Source organism: Coturnix japonica, chromosome 4 (assembly GCF_001577835.2).
Source record: "Coturnix japonica isolate 7356 chromosome 4, Coturnix japonica 2.1, whole genome shotgun sequence".
NCBI classification, from domain to species: Eukaryota; Metazoa; Chordata; class Aves; order Galliformes; family Phasianidae; genus Coturnix; species Coturnix japonica.
The window spans coordinates 40,558,940-40,580,068 of record NC_029519.1 but is presented as its reverse complement, the minus strand read 5'-3'; the positions used below and the strand labels follow the sequence as shown (position 1 = coordinate 40,580,068).

General features: G+C 40.3%; 1 protein-coding gene across 5 annotated transcripts in view; it reads right to left on the bottom strand.

Annotated features, from left to right (window-relative positions):
• Window positions 1-21,129, bottom strand: part of RASGEF1B (RasGEF domain family member 1B) — an 84,199-nt gene that overhangs the window by 1,546 nt on the left and 61,524 nt on the right. For 2 of the 5 annotated variants that reach the window (XM_015861798.2, XM_015861794.2), the window contains exons 2-13: window positions 13,090-13,272; window positions 11,894-12,016; window positions 10,903-11,040; window positions 7,714-7,926; window positions 7,543-7,617; window positions 6,404-6,499; window positions 6,121-6,223; window positions 5,341-5,420; window positions 3,729-3,824; window positions 2,354-2,449; window positions 1,066-1,189; window positions 316-388 (exon numbers count right to left, since the gene is read on the bottom strand). In XM_015861798.2, the coding sequence (XP_015717284.1) occupies window positions 316-388; window positions 1,066-1,189; window positions 2,354-2,449; window positions 3,729-3,824; window positions 5,341-5,420; window positions 6,121-6,223; window positions 6,404-6,499; window positions 7,543-7,617; window positions 7,714-7,926; window positions 10,903-11,040; window positions 11,894-12,016; window positions 13,090-13,266 (1,394 nt within the window). In that variant the 5' untranslated portion in view covers window positions 13,267-13,272. Of the gene's footprint in view, window positions 1-315; window positions 389-1,065; window positions 1,190-2,353; window positions 2,450-3,728; window positions 3,825-5,340; window positions 5,421-6,120; window positions 6,224-6,403; window positions 6,500-7,542; window positions 7,618-7,713; window positions 7,927-10,902; window positions 11,041-11,893; window positions 12,017-13,089; window positions 13,273-14,901; window positions 15,020-16,387; window positions 16,504-17,857; window positions 18,084-21,129 lie in introns of those variants that run through there. The other 3 variants (XM_015861796.2, XM_015861797.2, XM_015861799.2) reach the window with 3 other exon arrangements.

Sequence of the window (21,129 nt, the reverse complement as noted above, 5' to 3'; positions counted from 1 at the left end):
AAAAACTAAGTTCAGAAAGGGATATAATATCTCCAGAAAGGGCTCCCTGAAAACCAGATTTCTTCAAAGCTCAGAAAGTACTTTTCCTACATTGAGTAATGTAACAAATTAAGATACTCAATTACTTCTTTTGACTCCCATCAGATGAAAACTGTGCTCATTTTTTCCAAGAGTTCCAGAGCGAAAGGGTGATTTATGCTGACACTGAGGCCCATCTGTTGAAACACATAGTGTGCCATTTGGTTTTAACTGTTTGATGCTAGCTCCAGATCCTATTCTCTTTATTCACTGATGTGAGTAACCTTTGACACAAACCTCAGAGTCTTCCATCTGTCCTTCTCAACGTGATTCTCAGGACTTTCGCTCTCATAGGAAGCCAAGTAAAGTGCTGCAATCACAAGCAAATACAATAAGTTAAATCCACTGGCATTTAAAAATCTGCTCGACCTGGGAAATGGATGGAAGTTGGAAGTTAAATGAAGCAGGCTTACATTACCCATCCCTCAGATTAGGGCTACAGAATCCCATCATAAAGTACAACATTGCTTATAATTACATCCAGACAATTCTAACAAAAAGTGCATGAGAACAAAGACTGCCCTGAAGGAAAAAGAAAAAGGAAAAAAAAAAAAAGAAAAGAAATTCAGTGTGAGCTGAAAAGCACAAGAGTGGAAGGAAACACTCAAAAAGGAAAAATTGAGCCTAGGGCTATAGCGCTTCGTAAGAAACCATCCAAGTCCCAGTTTCCTTTCTCAAGCAGCACCCTTTTAAGTGTCCTGAAAGTCTATATAAATAAACTTCAAATGATATTTACAGGGACTGTATATCAAATCAAGTATTTTCATCCCATTTTAAAGAAAAGGTCACAGTCAATTTTTGCAGCTTAAAAAGAAAAATCTTATTTTCTCTCTTATTTGTAAGGGAGAAGCATTTTTTTAAACTTTCCAGACAGAGATGTTTCAGGTCAAATACCGTCTTTACTGGGAGGAAGCAATGACCTAACAAGGACAGAGGCAAAACAATAACCAGTGACACAGGATCTGCAGGAATTCCAGGGCCCCTTACCATCATCGCTGAAGACTGGGATAGTGAGCAAATATTGCAGAATCTTCCGATCCCTTTCAAATGGACACTCCACTTGCTTCCATGTCATAAACTCGCTGACTTGTTTTGCCAATTCCCAAAACTTCTGCCAGAGTAGAATGGGAAACAAAGATACAAGAGGGTATTATTTACCTGAACGTATCTTAAAGAGCAGAGAGATCCCAGTTTCAAGTCCAAGGCTTGGGAGCTTGCTGAATTTTATACATGACTTAACTGAACAACTCTTGCATTTCTACCTCAACCTGGAATGACTTCCCAATCCTCAGCTCTGGTGAAATTGTTATTTATGAATATAAATAGCACATCATGATCCGCACTCAATTTCCTTTCAAGTAGCTGATAATAGTTCTACACCCAACTTCCACATTTGATGATACTCATTGTTTCACAGTGAAGTATTCAGTAATTTTCACATCAAGTCTACAGATGCTTCACACTGACATTTGGAAATCCAGATGTTCCATTCCAAGTTAATCAATATGAAACACTCCATTTTCTTGCCGCAAGTTGATGCCAAAAATAAAAATTCCCCATGTAGTGTGTTGATGTCACTCATTGATAAGCTCTTTCAATTAAAGTTTAACATGCCTCAAGGGTACTTGTATTCTTTGTGAAAAAAGGCATTCCAGACCATCAAACCGTCTAACTTTAGAACCAGGCTAATTGAGGCTGATTACAAGAAGTGAAATCAGTGTCATTTTGTGTGAGTGACCCAGATGTCTTTAGAAGAGAAAGCACTAGAAAACAAATCATGGGGTAATCCACAGATAAGAAACATGAAATCAAAGGCAAAAGCATTACTGGAACGGGCTCAAAACTCCTTCATTGCTCCTATATTACCCGGTTCTGTGATTCACACACAAAAATACTACATATGTATCTCAACAAGTATGAACTCACCTTTTACTTCTGGGGTTCTAAAGAAGACCAAAAATACTAATTTCTACGATTAGTGGTTAAGCATAAACGAATGTATGAGTTGAAATATTTATATGAATTTGAGCACTGGGAAAAAGTTTTGAGTTTTCCAACTAAAAACCTGTGACTATTGAATTGGTTTCCATAAATATTCAGACTCCATCATAACTGCACTTTCCTGATGACCTCCTCACTCCTGTGAGAAGAGCAGATGTACTCAATTTATACGCTAAAATCCAGTGGAAGCTGAATCAAGATCTGCCTTGAGTTTTCTGCTGAAGAGGCTGACGCTATACAAAAACCCCACTCGGTGTCACAGTGGTCTACTTACTTCAAAATTGACATGACCATTTGGAAGACGATTGGCACAACCCTCGTTGAGGAAGTAAATATCTTTGATCAAGAGGCTGAAGAATGGTATCACAATCTAAGGAAAGAACAAAATTACTCTGAGTCCAGTGCTGACTAAAACTATACTGCTCTACAGAGGACATTCAAAAGAAGCCATGTGATACAAAAGCTAAGCAAAATATCGAAAAATAAGATCTGCATTATTTCTCTCTCCTTTCACCAAACAAAAATTCTGCATGCGCTACATTTTATAAGACATGATGTTCCTCTATGAGGAAAGTCCTCCCTTGGATGGTTAGCTAGCCCATGTAGTTTCCTTTCCAGCTTTGTGCCAAACTGCTTCCATTATCTTGACGTTGTCTTGGCACATGGTTCTCTCAAGGTCACAACTGAAGCACTTGTTGGCACTTGACTGTTTGCTTACTGCTGCTATGAGGTGTGCTTAGAAAAACAGTAAATGACTTTTGAACTGCAGTTCCCTGAGTTCAAGCAAGTCTTGGCACTGATTGGCTCAAGCACAGAGCACAAATGAACAAATTAAACTATTTGTCTCTGGATAACATTGTAATATTTTTAAATCCTCCAGATAAGAGTATTTTAATTTGCACACAAAATTCTGCATAACCAGACATCCTTGTAGCAACTGGGAATAAAACAAATGTCACCATATCTACTTCCAAGCAAGACTTCACTGCAATATTTCACAATGCGTGAGCTCTTTCTATGAAGTCCTAAAACTCACCCCAAAAAAGTAGTTAATGAACAACTGCTTCTATGAGTGGCAGCTAGGAATGGGTGGCTCTTTTTCACAAGAGCTACAACTGTGATTCTGGATTCATGTGTGACCAAATCCACTTTACTTCTAAAAAGCTAATTTATTTTGAAGAGTAAAGAAACAAAGCCACCCTTGTTAATACATAATTTGCATCAAGTCCAGAAATCAGTGAAGGGGGACTTTAACTTGCTGTTTCCTTCTAATACCTGATTCAGCTCACCTTCTCAAGTAAGAAAAACTAGAGTTTATTTAATGCTCATCTAACACTGTAAAGGAAAGAGACTCCATGGAATCTAGACCAAAGATCTGTCTGTATCTCAGTTTTAGAATATCTTTCTTTCCTTAGTAGATTCTAAAGCCACTTAAAACTGAAAGACACCCAGCTGCGTCTCTTTGAGACCACTGGTTATTCTTCCTGCGTCTACTCTGTCCTCTCGCATTTTCATCAGCACTTCTACTTATCCTTCCCTTCAGCAATTATCAGCACCTCTGAAAATCAGAATCCCCAGAGAAAAGCTTACCATGCAACTTAACGAGCTTATTTCATCTCTGCCCATTGTCAAATCATTTGTGCACATACCTTCTCTCTGCTGCTATGAGCTGTCAAGGACCTTTGGGTTGCTCCACGCAGAGCAGTCCGGTAATTATAAAAATTGCTAGAAGGGTCCATCTGATGCTACAAAGCATGAAGAAATGTATATAATGATCTTTAGAGAGCCACTGTCATCACCAGGCACAACACTTTTTCACTTGAGCAACTGTTTTAAAAAGAGAGAGCTTTTAAAGTAGACCCTTTTAAAGAACTGGGGCAATCTTTTCATTTGTTCCTTCAATCAGAAGAGAAGCGTGATTGAAAAAAACATTCACTCAGCACAAGAAGGGATCCAATACAAGTTGGCAGCAGGAAAACAAAGGCAGGCACCATAGACCTCTTATTTTCTTCTCCATCAAGAATTTGGCTCATCTTTAACTCAAAAGTCAGTCATGAACCAATAGGTCTTAGCAGTAATATTCTGCTTTTACTATGTATGCAGATTTTTCAGAGCTGACTCAACTGTAGTGACAGAGGGAGATCAGGCATCTAAACCTGGTAGTGGTCAGGATGATTGTACAGATCACAAAACATGTTCTTAACCAGCAGAGCCCAGCCTGCATAATATGTTTGAATGAGGTAGGACTGTGACATTGCGAGCTGATTAAGGGCTTAGCAGTCACCCTCGACACAAAAAGGTCCATCTCCCACCCAAGGGTGCAGGAAGGAAGCGTGGCTACAACTGTCAAGCTTTAATCCATTGTCAGAGCACAAGTCAAATCTCTTGATATTAATAAACACCTCATGCTTGTGTCATGAACATTACACTGCCTCTATATTACTTACAGAGTGAGTTAAACAACTGTCATTTAGACCAAGCTCATTAACTTGTGAATAATTTCCTGAGAAAATCACAAACTCATATATTGCTGCCCCTACACAATCTTTGCCAAAAGTCTCTACTATCTGAAATTAATTGGCAATCAATCAAGATTAATTTCTCTGAATGGACAAAGCAGCCGCCTAACAGCTAACCTTCATTTTCAAAGACAAAACTGCATTAGGTGAATCAGTGCCAACCTCTTATATATCTGCCTTTCAAGAGGTTACCTATTTTAATACACCTCCAGAGACAGTGACTCCAACAACTCCTTGGGCAGCCTATTCATGACTGACCACCCTTTTGGAGAGTAATTTTTTCCTAATATTCAACCTGAACCTCCCCTAACGCAACTTGAGGCCAGTTGTCCAACCACCAGGAGAAGAGGTTAACCCTACCTCCTCAGAACCTCCTTTCAGGCAGTTGTAGAGAGCCATAAAGTCTCTCCTGAATCTTCTCCAGACTAAACAATCCCAGTTCCCTCAGCCACTCTTCATAGGACTTGTGCTCCAGATGCCTTAGCAACTTCACTGCTGTTCTCTGGACACACTTCAGGGCCTCCATGCTTTTCTAGTACTAAGGGCCCAAAAACTGAACACAGTTTCCAAGATGCAACCTCACCAGAACTGAGTTCAGCAGGACAGTCATCTCCCTGCTCCCGCTGGCTACTCTATTAATAGCAAATATATACTAAATTAAACTTGCCATAAAACAAACTTCAGAGCAGTTTAAAGTAGCATGCTAACAACAGCTATGCACACAGGTATTGGTTGAGCTTACCTCAAGAATATCAAATTTGGCAGTCTTCACTTTTGCCCACGTTTTCTTTAATCGAGAAACAGGACTCATGTTCATGCCAGCTATAAGAGATATAAGAGAAATTGTTTGAACATTTAAAAATCTTTGAGATTATTTAAGGCTGTTAAGCATTCCTAATCCAAAGGAGCTATTAACAATAATACATATTTTCAGAAATCAGACAGTATTTTGTTGAAAGTCCAGTGATAAAAACACATTGGAAACAAAGATCAGCATATATTTTGCGGAAAAAAAGGCTCTAACAAAATACTGTAACATTATTTCATGTGGTCTTGTTAAACCTGAATATGCAGTAAAAAAGCAAAATTCTCTGAATTCTTTCTTTTACAAATTTAACTGAAAATTGCATGTATCTGGGAAGATTTCCCATTTCAACAAATACCCTCAGCAGTTTCCTATCAGATATAAAGGTGTGGAATTTTCAAACCACTTGGATATTTGTGGTACTGTAGAAATTATGGAAGACATCAATATTTCATACTACCAGAGTTTCTATTTCAACTTAGCATTAAAGTCTGATGCAAAAAGTGGAGATCTAAGAGTTACAATGAAAACTTACCTGTGATGTACATTAAAGAGTAAATAATTTCTTATGGAAGTAATACTACAATATCATTTAGCAGTTCGCTGCCACTTCTTCCCCTCCCAACTGCATGCTAAGCAGCAGAATTCCACAGAAAGCATTGCACTTCATTTACCCAGATTGAAACAGGGACAACATGCCCGAGGATGCATACTTACAAATAATAGCCATTAAGGAGTTGAAGTTCCCAATGTTAAAACATTCCCGTGCCACATCAATGAAATATTCTATCACTCTTGCTCTGTGCTTCTTCTTCACAGGCTGTAAGAAATGCACATGCTTGTGATTCTTAGCAGGAAACTGCACCAATGCAGCCCCAAAAGAAACAACACCCACTTCTGTCCCAAGGAGAGCTAATGCACTATAATATCACCACAGCAAAAAGACTCCATGGTTTTGATGATTAAATAAAATATTTTAGCAGATGAAGTCTTTGCTCACCATACAGATTTCTGTTGCAACCAAGTAACTGAGCCTGTTAAACCATTCCACATATGCTTCCAGATTACGGCTCTTCTTTCGATCTCCGTAGCAGCTCTGAAGAGGAAAAACATCAGTTTTTACTACAATATCCACCCAAGAGGGATCTTTTGGCTTGCCATCTCAAGATGCTGTAAAGGGATCAGGATTCACTCAATAAGCCAACAACGACAAAAAACTTAGAGGTAAAGTAGAATTGACAGTCTCTGGGTATGTATCACTTCTTCTTGAGCTGCTGACCCAGTGGGGCACTCTTAGAACCATGTAGAATACATTATCTGCTCTTAGACCCACCAGCATGCTTTGAGGAATCAGGATAGAGTTAGGCAAACAGTGGTAAGTATCTGCTTAATATTAAATAAAGTCATTGTAAGATACCATCTCACAGGAAAACGGAATATAAAGTTGAGTCATAGAATGACATAATGGTTTGGGTTGGAAGGGACCTTTAAGATCATCTAGTTCCAACCCCCTGCTATAGGCAGTGACATCTCCCTCTAGACCAGGTTGCATAAAGCCTCATCCAGCCTGGCCCTGAATGCTTCCAGAGAAGGGGCATCCACAGCCTTACTGGACAGAGCCTGTTCCAATTAGTCATCCTATTCTGTTGGTTGGTTTTAGTCTGGATGGTAATTCTAGTGCTAGCTGACTCCCTTTGTACAATTTAAAGAGCATAAATAATCTTGAAGACAGTACCCAAAATAGTAGTAGTACTGCTCTACCTTCAGTTTAGTAAAAGGAAGAGCAGACGTTGAAAGTGAGTAACATAAAAGCCATAGTTAAATGCAGTTTTGTGCTGTCAAACACAAAGGTTGCTAGAAGAAAATACTCACAGGATTAAGTTTCCCCTCAGTCTAAAACAAACAAACAAATAAACAGCAAATGGGTTAGGCCAATGCAATTTGTTTTCTGTGTTCTGGAGATCCTGGAGGCATGCTCCAGGAAGAAAAAGCACTGATGAAACAAAATTGTTATGATGAATACTAAAGCCTTTTCACTTTAAAGCTTGCTTCTGCTGGTCCTTGATTTCAGTTCAGAGGGCATTTCAATTTAGGATGTTAAACGTCACGTTTCAGAGCTGCTCCAGATCTCCAAATTACCTTGTCATTATCCAAAGGATCCTTTTGTACAAACGCTTGGACAAATTCTTCTGGCCCAATGTAATTAAGTCTCTCCTAAATAAAGCACACAAGCAGTCAAGTCATATCCTCTGTTAACTTGCATTTCAAAAGAAGAAGAATAAAACCACACCGGAAAAAATTGAAACTCACAAGCTCTATGTGTGTCAGCTGCTGAGCTAATGTGTAGGGATCATTGCAGACAGTGATTATGTCCCTCTGGATGGACTGTGGCTTGGTCTTTAAGACTGTGAGGCGATCTGTGGATGCTGCACTGATTTTTGCAAGTACTTCCTCATACTGGCTAACAGTTGCGAGCTTTCGTAGCAGGTTCTGGAGAAGCTGCTGGACATTCTTCCGATACATCTGTGACATGAAACAATGAAGAGATGTTCTCAAGTAGGAAAAGGACAGTATTAAAGTCTGCATGATACCAAAGCAGACTGACGCTGATGCAAAGCTCTGTAACAGACCCCCAGTGGCCCATCTTCCAAATTCCAGACAGAAGCCTACAGCAATTGATGGACAATATAAATAGTTGAAAAAATGAGCATCCAAAACCTATTAGCAGCAAAATATTGTGTGATCAAACACATGAACTTTTTCCATACTCTAATGAATTAAGCCTTCTCTCCAAAGCTGATATAAGTATTTCCAAATTTAACCAAGTAAACAGCACTATTTTGGGTCAAATTCATTCTTGAGGCCAGTGGTACTCAACCAAGGCTGAATTTGGATTGTTCTGTGGTAAATTCTGGTCTCTATGTGTTTCGATTTTCTATAGACAGATGCGCCTCACTGGCCTTTTTCCTTTCCCAATTTTTTGGAAGTACAATGTAAGACAACTTTATGAAGCATATCCTTGCTTAGCTGGAAAGCAACCAAGATAAAAAATGCATCTGAAACTCTTCAGATGGATATTGGCTTGTTGTGGAAACCACCTAACAATCAGTGGGTTAATCTTCAAAACAAACCAATAAACCTCATCTGAATTTGTGGCTCATGTCAACCCAAAACTGATAACCGAACTAGGGAGAAAACTGGTGAATCTGTGAAGCTGAACTACTTGAACTCTTGTTTTGTATAACCACACAGAAAGAAGACAACCTGAGCTATTAGCTTTCACTATCCTGTTCCTTAAACTCTTAACTGAACTCCAAAACATTACACACTCCTCTTTCATGGTAGATGATGCTTGAACAAGTTTACCGTCTGTTTTATTTGGACAACTTATGACTAACTTGCCTCTTAGCTCCTACATCAATGCAGCAACAAGAGCTGTGAAATCAGGATTATCATCGTTAAATCTTCCTAAGCTCTAGTTTATTTTATTTTATTTAAATTTAAGCTTTTTTTTTTTTTTTTTTTTTTTTCTTTAAGACACCACTTTCTATTTGTACCACACCTAATAAGTTTTGTAGCTGTTAATAAAAGGAACGCTGATATTTAGTTATATTTTAAAACTTCTGAGGACCAGACAGCACAGGAGTGGCTTTGATGTGGCTTTGCATCTACCCATCAAATGTTTTTAAAGAAAAAGACACTGAGCAGCATTTTCATGGAACTGATCAGGCAACCAGAGGCAACAGCTGATGCTAAAAGCTTCATAAGGCTTAACTAGAAAGAAAAGTCAGTTAAGCAATGAAAGGGACTAGAACAATATCTGGAACGATTTCATATGCATGACCTCTCAGGACAGTGAGAGGAAAAGTGGTAGGAATGGAATGAAATACAGAGATTAAAAATACATATATTAAGAAATTAATTATCATGCTTCAATATCCTGTAGATCTTTTTGATGGAACAATATCTTGAAGTGGTGAATGGTTTCAGCTGGATTCTCAGGGACAGCTCCTAGCAGTGGAGCACAGTAATTGAGAAAGTGGAATAGGAAGCTACAAGTAAAAGACAGGTGAACTGGAAAAGGCTGTTTCAAAGTAATAACTCACAAAAAGAAATCCAATCAACATGCAGAAAAGCGGGACCAAGGAAGCTGTTATTTGCTGTTACGTACAGTTCACAATAATGCAGGTCAATTTACTGCAGCACTTGCTTTCCCTTTATTGTTCTAAGGGAACACTTGAAGTCACATGGACGTGCAGCACATGGAAGTTAGGGAAAATCTGTAGCTCCCTGTCAGAGTAAGACTGCTGCCCACAGATCATTTTCTAGTACCTCATCCAGCTTTTGCAAAAGCAAACCTATCCTGTCCACAATCCAAAGTCCCCTTTAGAGATATCTTGTAGTAACTCTAAACTTGTGTTTGCTCTTTTTCATTTATACTCCATACTGCATCTCAGTCCCTTTACCTCTCTTCTTTTGTTCCTCCTCTCTTTCACAACACAGCTTCCAAATAATTTTCCATTTGTTCTTTTCCACCCTTATTTATAGCCTCTTAAGGTCTTTTCAGGCTTTGGCAGCACTCACAACTCCTCCCAGTAGAGCTTACCTACTGAAGCTTGTTAACAGGCTGTTGCTGCCTTGTCCATATCATTATTAAACAGCTTATGTATGTAATATTAAGCTGAGGAAGACTAGAAACATGATGCCATTTAGCAATTGCTCTTTGTGTTTATAGCTCTTCCAAATGCCACTCCAGTGTCTTTTGCAATCTTGATGTTGTGCCAGCTACACATGAGATGCTTATCAAAGCCTTGTTAACTGCCTTTCCACTAAGTGAAAATAAGCCTTGAATTTTGGTTGAGTTTATTTCAGTACTTAAAAGACAAGTATCAATTAAGCAGCAGAGTATTTCATAAGACCTCCACGAAAATTTACTTTGGCCTGAGAACCTGCACTTAGAAAAAGATGAACCGATTTTCTCATGCTCTGCTTTCAGAGGAAGGAATACAACAGACTGAATCCAGATCCAGTCCTTTAAACACAAGATGATTCTTCTTGATCCAGTTTTTCTCTCAAAACTTCTTCCCAAGCCTGCAATAACTATTCCACTGACATAAAGATCAGAGGCCTGATTCCAGCAAATGTTATTCACACCACACAGGTAGGGATTTCACAAGGTGCAAACTTCCCAATACTTTATCTGGTTTCTTCCAAGCAAAATAATTAAAAATGAAAAATATAAACCTCCACAAAGTTGTGCTTGTCTGCACACATTGTGATTGTTTCATGGTTTTAGGGATGGGGAGAACTCTGCTTTGAAGGGGATCTGCTTTTGCTATAGCATTCCTTCTTAAAGTAGGTATGGGAAAACACTTTCTGCCTTCAAGAACCACTGTAACAAGTTACCTTAATCTCCCAGAGCCATACCATGTTATTAACAATAAGAAATGTGCAATATCAGAGCATTCTATCCAATAACTGTGTTCACAAGCAACTTACCTCATCACCACTGGTTACCCTTTGTGCTAACTCCTTTAAGTTTCTCATCATTCTTTCATCTCGAAAATCATAAGGAAATGTCTCTGTCCATTCTGTCAAGAGCTGCAGGATTTTAGGAGCAATTTTTCGTATTCGGTTCTAATTGAAAATACAACGGAGAAGCATTATGAGGAAAGGCAATACAGGACACAGCTAATCCAAAAGAAATAGAATTCCTTTCTGGGGAATACAACAGAATGCAAGGGTATGAAGGTCAGTTAATTTTTTAAGCTCAACTTAAATCTTTATTGGATTACAGCCCAGAGTCAATACCCATTAAGGCCAATGAAAAAACTCTCATTGGCTTAAATGGGCTGGAAATTAGGTCCCAGGTAACTGGAAAAGCTTAGAATAGCTATATCCACATGTTTCCCTTCATTATTAGAATGTCACAGAGCAAGATGTACATTAGTGGTTCCATAATTTATGGCTATCAACTATCAAAGTGATAAGCATCAATTACCACTTATGTATGTACGTACAGTACATCACGGGCAAAAACTGGGACAAGGATTCAAGTATCTCAATTTGTGTTGTTTTCTACTGGCAAAGAGGCTCTATGACAACATCCATATTCTGTCTCCTTTTCACTATATATTATACGAATGCACAGGAAAAAAAATGCATTCCCATGCGAGTGGCCAGCAAGCTAAGCCACTCCACAAAGACTGAAACAAGAATGCACACGTCAGTGAAACTCCCATTCATGTGCTTAATTCGTTGTTATGTCTTTCCAACATTTTGACACTACACATTAATACTGCTGGAACACTGAAACAAAAGCAAACATTGCAAAGTGTGCCATTAATAGCCATCACTTTTATTTCTGTCCCTCGTACTGGTAAAATGAAAAGTGCAGCAGCAGCAATACGCACGATGGTCTGAGCAGTGTGGAGATTTCCCACAGATGTTAGTGACTAAAGGACAGATTCTCAGAGTGAGTGATTATTACCTTGTCCTGGCCAGGCTCACTTAATCTCTGTTGTTCAATGCACAGATGGCAAACTTTGGCCATAAGCTCATGGGGATGCATGAACAAGCGTGAACTGAGAAGGAAGGTGAAGATGTACGTCCTCTGCAAACAAGAGAAAGACAGATCAAGGGTAAAACACCATCATTTTATATTTTCTCTAAATCTGCTCCTGACAAATCATTTTAATATCTGTAGAACAAAACTGCATTTGGCTGTACCAAGTGTTATTACTACAGCAATAATCACTTAATTGAACACTTGTCATTGCTCCAGACTCAGCGCTATACCGTCATGCTTGAGCCAAATTAGGCAAGACTAAACCAAAACAAGACAGGACCGGGCTGGTTTAGCTCTGCTTTTGTACACAGTGTTCTTACAAGCCTAGTACTTGAAAACACCCAGAATCTCAGCTCATTTCCTTTGCTCTGCTGTACACCTCTGCAAGAGCCAGTGCCCTATGGCATAACAATTTCTAGCCCAACAAGAGAATACAATTCACACAGCAAGTCCAATCTACATTGACTATCAACACAGATATTGTTTGTTCCCATGTTTCTCCAGATAAAACAATCAGTCTTTGCACAAAGTTTGATTTTACAGAACAAATAATAACTTGTTCTGGGACTAGAAGAAAAGGTTCCTTATTTTGCCTTGGCTTTCCATATATAACTACTTGAACTCACTGTGAGATGCATATTTGAATTATTCAATCCACTCCCATGCTGGTAGTTTAGTATTTATGACACCCACCATAAAATCTAAAATGTTTCAGTTCTCTGAGCTTGAAATATATAATGTTTGACTAATCAGTACATAAGTAGCTTTGTTTCTAAATTTTACACTAAACATTAATAGATAACCAAGAGCTTAAGGACACTTCTATCTTGGAGCTGTAAGGGTCCTGTCTTGGAAATGGAAATTCATCTATGAAGTCAAGAAGAGTTATGTCTTCAGCCAGAGACTGTCAACAAAAAGTGACATAGTTCACCCCTTAGCCATCCTGCCCCCAAGACCTTTTGGTACCATTCTTCTGTTCTAAAAGAGATACTAAAAAACCTCAAGGCACACATGAATCTGGACAGGATAAAAACTCTCAAGTGACAGTTGTTCTCTTCTCATGTCCAGTTTCTGTTGATTCTGAACAATGTGGTGCCAGTGCAACATCTCATACTTACATCAGGATAATAATCTACACTGGGCACTAAGTGCTGGATCAGAGCTTCCAGAGACCCTGACAAGAGGTTGTTATCGTGGTAGTAGAGTCCTCCACAGCCATCCTCTTTTGACTGATACAGATTCCTGTTGTAGCCACTGCTGTCAAACATTGCTGCAAAGGGAGGTGTCTGTGGCATCCTTTCCTAGAGAGACACAAATGCAGAAGAGAGCATTAGCAGAAGGTGTGGTGGTGTTCTACACTCAAAAGATGGGACCATACTAAAAAAAAAACAGTTACAAAAAACTCAACATAAAAACAAGAAACAGTATCACATTCTGGGTCAATTCCACACAGCAGTAGAGATAACTCCTACAGAGAGCATCTGAAAGAAGCTGTAGTGCCCCCGAGCCACCATTGTGAGTGCAGATGCTGTTGCTTTTCTCTGCATTGTACCAAATCCTATTTGTGGAAAAGGTTCTCTAAAGCTGCAGACCTCAGCAAACCTGACTCTGTAAAGGCACCCAGTTCTGAGAATAACCCCAATGTGACAGCCTGGAGATAAGCAGCGCTCTGCCATCTGTGTGCTCCCAGCTCATAACAAAGCACTTTGCAGAGAGAGCTGGGTAGGGACGAGAAGCTATTAAGTTATTAGCTGGATTCCTGGGGACCTGAGAGCCAAAGCTTCCCTGCTGCTGGCAGCGTGGTTGCACAACTGAGGCATTCAGAGCAGCACAAGACCAAGGGATTCAGTGAGTAAACAGTAAGGGAAAGCCAAACTCCGCTGCAAGGACAGAGAGAGGGATGGCAGCAGAGCTCCTGCCCTGCATGACCCGTGCTAATCCCCTTCGCAAGATGCCAACAGAGATTTGCATCAGAATTGGAGAGTGTGTCTGAAAAGTCACATTAGTCACTGTGTGCAGCTGTTCAGCTGGGGAATTCAGTTCCTGCCAGCCTGATGAACTGGGGAGAAGTAAATCATATGAACAAAATATAAAGGAAATACACACTCTACAGTGTAAGAGAGCAAGGTGCAAGACTGACCAGGAAAGGAACACTTCAGCAGCATCTGTCGTGATAAGACAAGGGGAAATGGTTTCTAATTTAAAGAGGGGAGATTCAGATTGGATATAAGGAAGAAATGTTTTACAGTACAAGACACTGAAACAGGCTGCCCAGAGAGATGGTCAAAGCCCCATCCCTAGAGACACAAAAGGTCAGGTTGGATGGGCTCTGAGCACCTGATGTAGCCATAGGTGTCCCTGTTCATTGCAGGGGAATTGGACTAGGTGGCTTTTAAGGGTCCCTTCCAACTCAAATGATTCTATGGTTTTATAATTTTATATAATGATCACCGGCCAGCATATAGTTAGGTATTACCTGACTTCATCAAAGGTTGTGCTGATAAAGCATTTGGGGAAAGGCCCCCACTTCTACCATATCACTAATTTCCACCATGGCAAAAACCCAAACAAGTGAGAATCACAGAAAGGTCTTCTCTAACTTTTTGCCCACATGCACAGTATATATCACTCCTCATTAAAACACCAGGTTTTCTGCATGAAATCAGCAGGCAGTGCCTAGTTCTAAGAACTAATTCTGGAAGGGATGAAATCTTTTTGAAGCTTGCAGCCCTCTAACTCTTAGTACAACAATTACTCCCAGAACTACACAGATCTTTTTTCCAGACAAAACTGCATTTGAGGCACAGTAAGTTTCATACTGTCTGAATCCAGAGAAAAGAACAATATCCTTACGTCATTTATAGATATCCTGATTCATAACACTAAAATAACATTCCAAAAAGATGGCTCTGCAAGGCACGTAGTCTTACTTGCTTGCTGTCTATTTCTGAAAGCTGCTTGATGGAGATGGCTCAGTTCTGTCTCTGTGAGATGTCAGGCTGTACGATGGAAAAGATGTTCTGTATGCCCCAGGTTTGGACTCTGAGCATTTCACTTGTAAGTGAACAAGAGCCAGGACATGTTCTCTATGTAATGAAAAAGGATGATATCAAAGCGTGACAGAGATAAATATAGCACAGCCAATGGGATGATTCATACAACACATGTGGTTGGCCAGCAGGGTTCCTCAAGTACCTGGACCCTTTTGCTGCCTCTCATAGGGAGGTGAAGATACAAAGCAGTGCGCTCAGTTCTAAGGAGCTCAGGAGTTAAATCCATAGCACCAACTCTGCCTTCAGAGTAGTTTGAGTGGAACTGAAATAACTGAATCTGGTCCACAAAGTCCTGGTGTATAGAGCACATATATCTTAGGACCTGAAAAGTTTGGTGAACCACAACAATACACTATCTGACAAGCAGCAATTAGACAATCAGAAAGAAAAAATGATTTGAGTGAAAAACATCCTGAGAGTTAAAATGGGAACTTCATATTAGAGATAGCATTTGGCTATTTCTAACATGCAAAACACTTATTTTTCACCTCTGTTTTTAAAAAGGAAACAAGTGTTACTTTTTAAAGTTATTATTCAATTCCAACTTGATCTGATTTGAAGGAAAGAGCAGTGGAATAATTTCCTGGCTCTACAAGCAATACTCTCCTGTGACAGTAACCATGCATTGTGGAAAGAGAAATAAAACTTTTGTTTCCGCAGTTGGTATCATTACAGAGAATGTGAGATCCTGGAAGTTAAGGTCCAAGATCACACTGACTTCAAACAGCATTTGTTATGTGACTGAAGCACACCTCCTTATACATACAGCGCTAACCTCAAACGTGCAATCACATCCCCACAGCGCTGCTCTGCCATACGTGTCAGAAACCCCAAACCACACATACAGAAGGATTATACTCCCCTGCCTGTTATTAAAGGAGACCGTTATAAACTTGGGCTACAGCAAAGCAAAGGATGATGAATCTTAACATCCTGCACTAAGATGGGAAAGCACGAGCAAGAAGGAATAAGCCTTGGTGCAAGGTATAGGAATGAAGTATGGTTTAGGAGTTCAGCAGCAACATTCATACATAAGTATTTCTAAAGAGTTGGTGAAAATTGTGCTGCTTTTTATACACTGATTCTGGGCTCCCCAGAACAAAACATACCACACACAGAGGCCACCCTTCGCATTCCATAGATCCTGGGTGTGTTTGCTCTGTTTACAAAGGATCTGAAAGGTGAAGTGAAATCCTACAGCTCAGACAGTTACAAAGATAAGAACTCTGAAAACTCCTCCATCAGCATTTCACACACCTTACTCACAGAAACCACCATGGAACTGTTCTTGCTCAAACTTTGTTTCCTGCAACTCTTCCCCAACATATCTTTGGTTTGTTGTACAGTTCTAACTTCAACTTACAGCTCCTTCATTGTTGTTCTCCCAAGGAATATTGCAGAAACACTTCTAATTAGCTATATCCTGTAAGAGGCAGAGAGGATGGCACAAGAAACCAGACTGAGCTTTGAGCCCCTTCTTTGTCTACACCAAAACCGCAGAGGGTGAACAATTTTGTGAAGCTCTCAAAATAGCTGCCGAGCCAACAATAGGCTGCAAATGAAAACGTCATTAAGTATAAAAAACAAAACAGACCAGGAAGTGGATTGCAATAAAAGGCATTTTCCTCCTGAATGCGGAAAGGAATGCTTTATTCATTCTTTTTAAAAATAGAGCCAGCTGATATGTGGGAAGGTCAGATGCATTGCTGCTGACTGATAGCTCATGTATGAGAACTTTGGCACAGTAATTAGGCAGAGCCTGAGTCACTCGAAACTGAAGTTCCAATATTCTAGAAGCATTAAGCGTTCTTTGAATTTCTCAGTCTGCAAGGATATAAAATGGGAGATAATAAAAAAGCTCTTCCTGATGCTGACATGCTGAAGGTCCATACCTCAAGGACCAGTCCCTCTTCCATCTTTTACCAGTGCTCTGCTTTCGAAGGGCAGAAAAAGCAATATGAGCCCCTTGAACATTTTTCTTCAAGACAAAATTGATTCTGCCATTGATAAGTTTGTTTCAATCTGTAAATCTCTTCGACAACCCCACATTCTGCTATTTTTCCTGTATCAAAGTAGAGGTTTAAAACACGAGCCACACAAGTCTCTGTTATCAGCAGCAAGATGGATCCACACAGCAGGAATTATATGTCACAAGCCTCTAAAGAGTCTACAAAAGTTCAGTCCACTGCACACTCCATGGTGATTCCTGTAAAGCTCAAGTGATTCAGAATGAATTAAATGGAAAAGCACGCACAAAGGCATCAGACCGGCCAAAGCATGCCGTGAAATACCACCCATCTTTAGCAGCAGACAACACACGAAGCTACTCCTTCCTACCCAAATTTATGAGCAGACAGCTGAACTGAAAGCAAAGAAGTTTCAGTAGACAACCAATGCTGGCTTTTTTTTAATGTCCTAAGATTTATTTCCTTTAGAAAAAATCATTAATGGACTTTGCTCCAAGCACTTTCTTTAAAACCAAACCAATGCGCAAGCTGGGTATGCCTCAGTCCTAAGAGTTACATTTAATTCAGTCACATATCAAGCAAAATAGACAGTTTATTGGCTGTCCAACAGAGAGCATTAAGAAATCAGCTGGAAATGCTGACGGCAAAACTCAGAGCTTTGAAATAAGAGCACAAGCATACTTAATGCAAAGAAAACTAAAGCCTTCTGCTTCCTTTTACTTGCTGAAGCTGAGTGAGGTTTTCAGATGTGCATTAATTTTGCCCAGAGAAGTAGAAGTATTGCTATATGTTCTATTTGGGCTACTGAAAATTACAGCTGTAAAAATCTAAGCACCAAGGAGAAAAAGCACACCCATGAACCCCACCTCTGCAAGCAGGCAGCAGCACAACAGCTCCGTTGGGCTCCCTCCGCCAGCACCCTACGGCTCTATGGGTTGGAGCAGCTATCCACCAGCTGAGCGGCTCCCCATCAGCTGATGAACTCGTGCAGCTTGCAGTCAGGAGTTTTAAGGCGAACCAACAGCAGCGATGATTTTCTTCAAAACATCACGTTGAAAACAGTGATTCAGCAGGTGATTCACAGTGGCTCAGCTGTCAAGGAACGGAGAGTGGGGTGGGGTGGCCAGCTGGGAGCTGATGCCATCCGTGCTATGCCATCCCCACCAGTGAATCAGAGCTCCGACTCTCCATCATTTCCATACCACGCTTTGTGCCTCCCACAAGCTTCCAACTCAGCCTCTGCACTGTTCTTCATGTAAGTGAAGAAACAGAAAATTGGTGTTGTTGATGGAGTTGGGAGTGGCTTTCCCAACAGCCTTTGCTAGCATTGAGAGATATGATCCATTTGATGTGATGAGCACATGAGCCTCCACAAGCATCACCCACCTCATATGACCAAGGCCAAAAAAACAGACTTTAATCTGAAAGGATCAGTGGCAGAAAGTGGATCTGAACCAGCTCACAATGGTAGCGAGCTTTTTAACTGTTTACATACACGTCCACAGCCAACCACAAAAAACATCATTCCAGTGCTCAGACCTAGCAGCTGAGAGCCTGGATCTCCTTCTGACTCTGCTAAAAACCCCTCACGTGGCTTTAGTAGAGTCCCTTGGTTTCTCATTACCACATTCCTCTCCTTGACAGTACAAAGAGGGATTAGTGTGGGGTTACCTCCTTTCATTAAGTTCCAAGATCTTTTTTCAAAAGGGCACAGAAGGTGCATCACACCACATCAATACCATGAGCACAGTCCTATCCATGAGCATGAAGCTCTCTTGACATGATTCCTTCCTCAACCTCACCAAAACATCACAGAATCATGGAATCATTAAGGTTTGAAAAGACCACTAAGATCATCAAGTCCAATCCATCACCACAACATATTTTGAATTCAAAAGCTGTTTGCAGACATTCATGCTTGGTCTTATGGCAAAACCTACAGCATGCTTAAGAAGAGAATACCATCCCCTTTCATAATTACAACAGACAGCCAGGCTGTAATTTGCAAGTTCTAATCATGCTAAATAACAGTATGTATTTAAATTTATTTAACTGGTTCTAACTAAAACCTCATCATCAAATATCACTTTCCCATTTAGATGCTGGTTTGAGGCAAGAGATTCAAGTAATCTCCGGTTTTGAATTGAGTGACAGCTGATGTTTCCATGAATGATGCAGAATTTTTACTGGCAGTTAAAGACCTATTGTTGGTTGAAGCAATGTGCATAGTTTCTGCAGGTTACAAAGACAAACAAGCAAACAAAGTGTAGACTTAAGATAAAAAGGGATGGTCTTACTCTGACAGTTAAGAGCAAAAACAGTTCTTCATCAAGTCAGTGGTACTTGCCTGATACCCCAGTATCTTAGCTGGATATCAATCAGAGATTTTTAGAGCAGAGATGGGTCTCAGTAGGAGGAGGACCCTTGGGCTCCGCAACCAACCCGCTGTTACCTTGCTTTTGAAAGGTTTTTACCTTTCAGGTCAACACACAATAGATACGGCATTTAGCAAACACACACCAGCTTGTGTTGTGAAAGGATGCTCATAAACACAGGTTAAGAGCTTTCCAATCTCTGAAGAATGTGTAAGGGAGGATCAACTCACAGCCCTGATGGGCAGGCAGGTGCCGTCAGGTCAGCTTGCTGCTTCCAAGCAGAAAGTACCTGGCCTGGTACCTAGTGAGAGCAATTATCTCCAAAAATATCCCATTCCCAAACCTGACTCAAGCATATTTATCCTCTGTCTTATTGGTTATGAATCTCAATGCTTCGATGCACTGAATGCCAACAACTCACAGCGTCCCAAGCTCCTCTCTTCATTGGTGTGTGACCTGGTATTTCTGGCCCTTTTGTCAAATGTGACAAGGTGTAAGCAGTACACCTGGGCCCATGGGAGGGGCAGGTGACATAGGGAACATTTTACTCTGGAGAGAAAATGCGTTTCAATGAATCAAAACCAAAGTATTTTGAGCACGTGGATCTGAGTCATGTTCTGCTATTTTAGGGCCACCTAGGAAAACTGAGCTCTGTTGTTTTCATGATCCTGTCAGCACATTAAGCACAACCCACACATGTTTCACAAAGTAGGGATTTGGATTCTTTAATGCTTTTTCTCAAAGCAGCTATAATAGAGGAGACATTAACATTAGCTTTTGGCTGGAGGTAGCCTTAGCCTCCTGGTTGTAAATCACAGAATCGTTAAGAGTGGAAAAGACCTCTCAGATCATCCAGTCCCCACCATGCCCACTAGCCATGGCATGTCCCTCAGTGCCACATCTCCAAGGCTCTTGAACACCTCTAGGGATGGTGGCTCTATGGCTTCCCTGGGCAGCCTGTGCCAATACTTCACCACTCTTTTGGAGAAGAAATATTTCCTAATTCAGAGATGTACAGAATCATTAAGGTTAGAAAAGACCTCCAAGATCATTTAGTCCAACCCTCAATCCATCGCCACCATACCCAATAAGCCATAGTTTTTCTCTGCTGCAGCTGCAAAATGCACTCTGGAACTTCTGTTAGCAAAGCTTATTTTGTAGCCAAGTGATTTTAGGTGATGTGGCTCAGTCCCACAAAACCACACCAAGCAAAAACACATGCCAGTGCATGCAGAGTACACCTGCATACCCACCAACGTTTTGGAAAGGATTCTACAGTAGCAGCAGGAGGAAGTTTCTGCCTCTGTCATATAAACACATCTGCTCCATTCCAGCAGAGAACATTTTTGCTGTACCGTCCAAATGAACAGCAAAAAACAGTAGAGTGAAGAAAATAGAAATATGTTGAGTTAGACAGAGTTAGTTTTTCATTTAGTAACACTGCATGAAGATACAAATAAATAAACAGTTTAGATCATCTTTACCTCCAGAAGCCAATGGCTGCCTTGTCAAGACTGTATTTTAAACTAAATCTTCTCTGACAGCTCAGAGCTGAAGCTCTGACACTAATCTCTCCAAATGGGTGAGAAGGATCACAACAAATGATGGGAGCTCTACAGAATGAACAGGGATGCAGTGAGAAGAACACGCCCACGCCAAGACTGTGCTACCACAAACTCATCTGTTTCTAAGTTATCACACAGAACTCCCACCACATTTTCTACCCGTGATGACTGTTAAAATCAGAACAGCTCAAACAAACA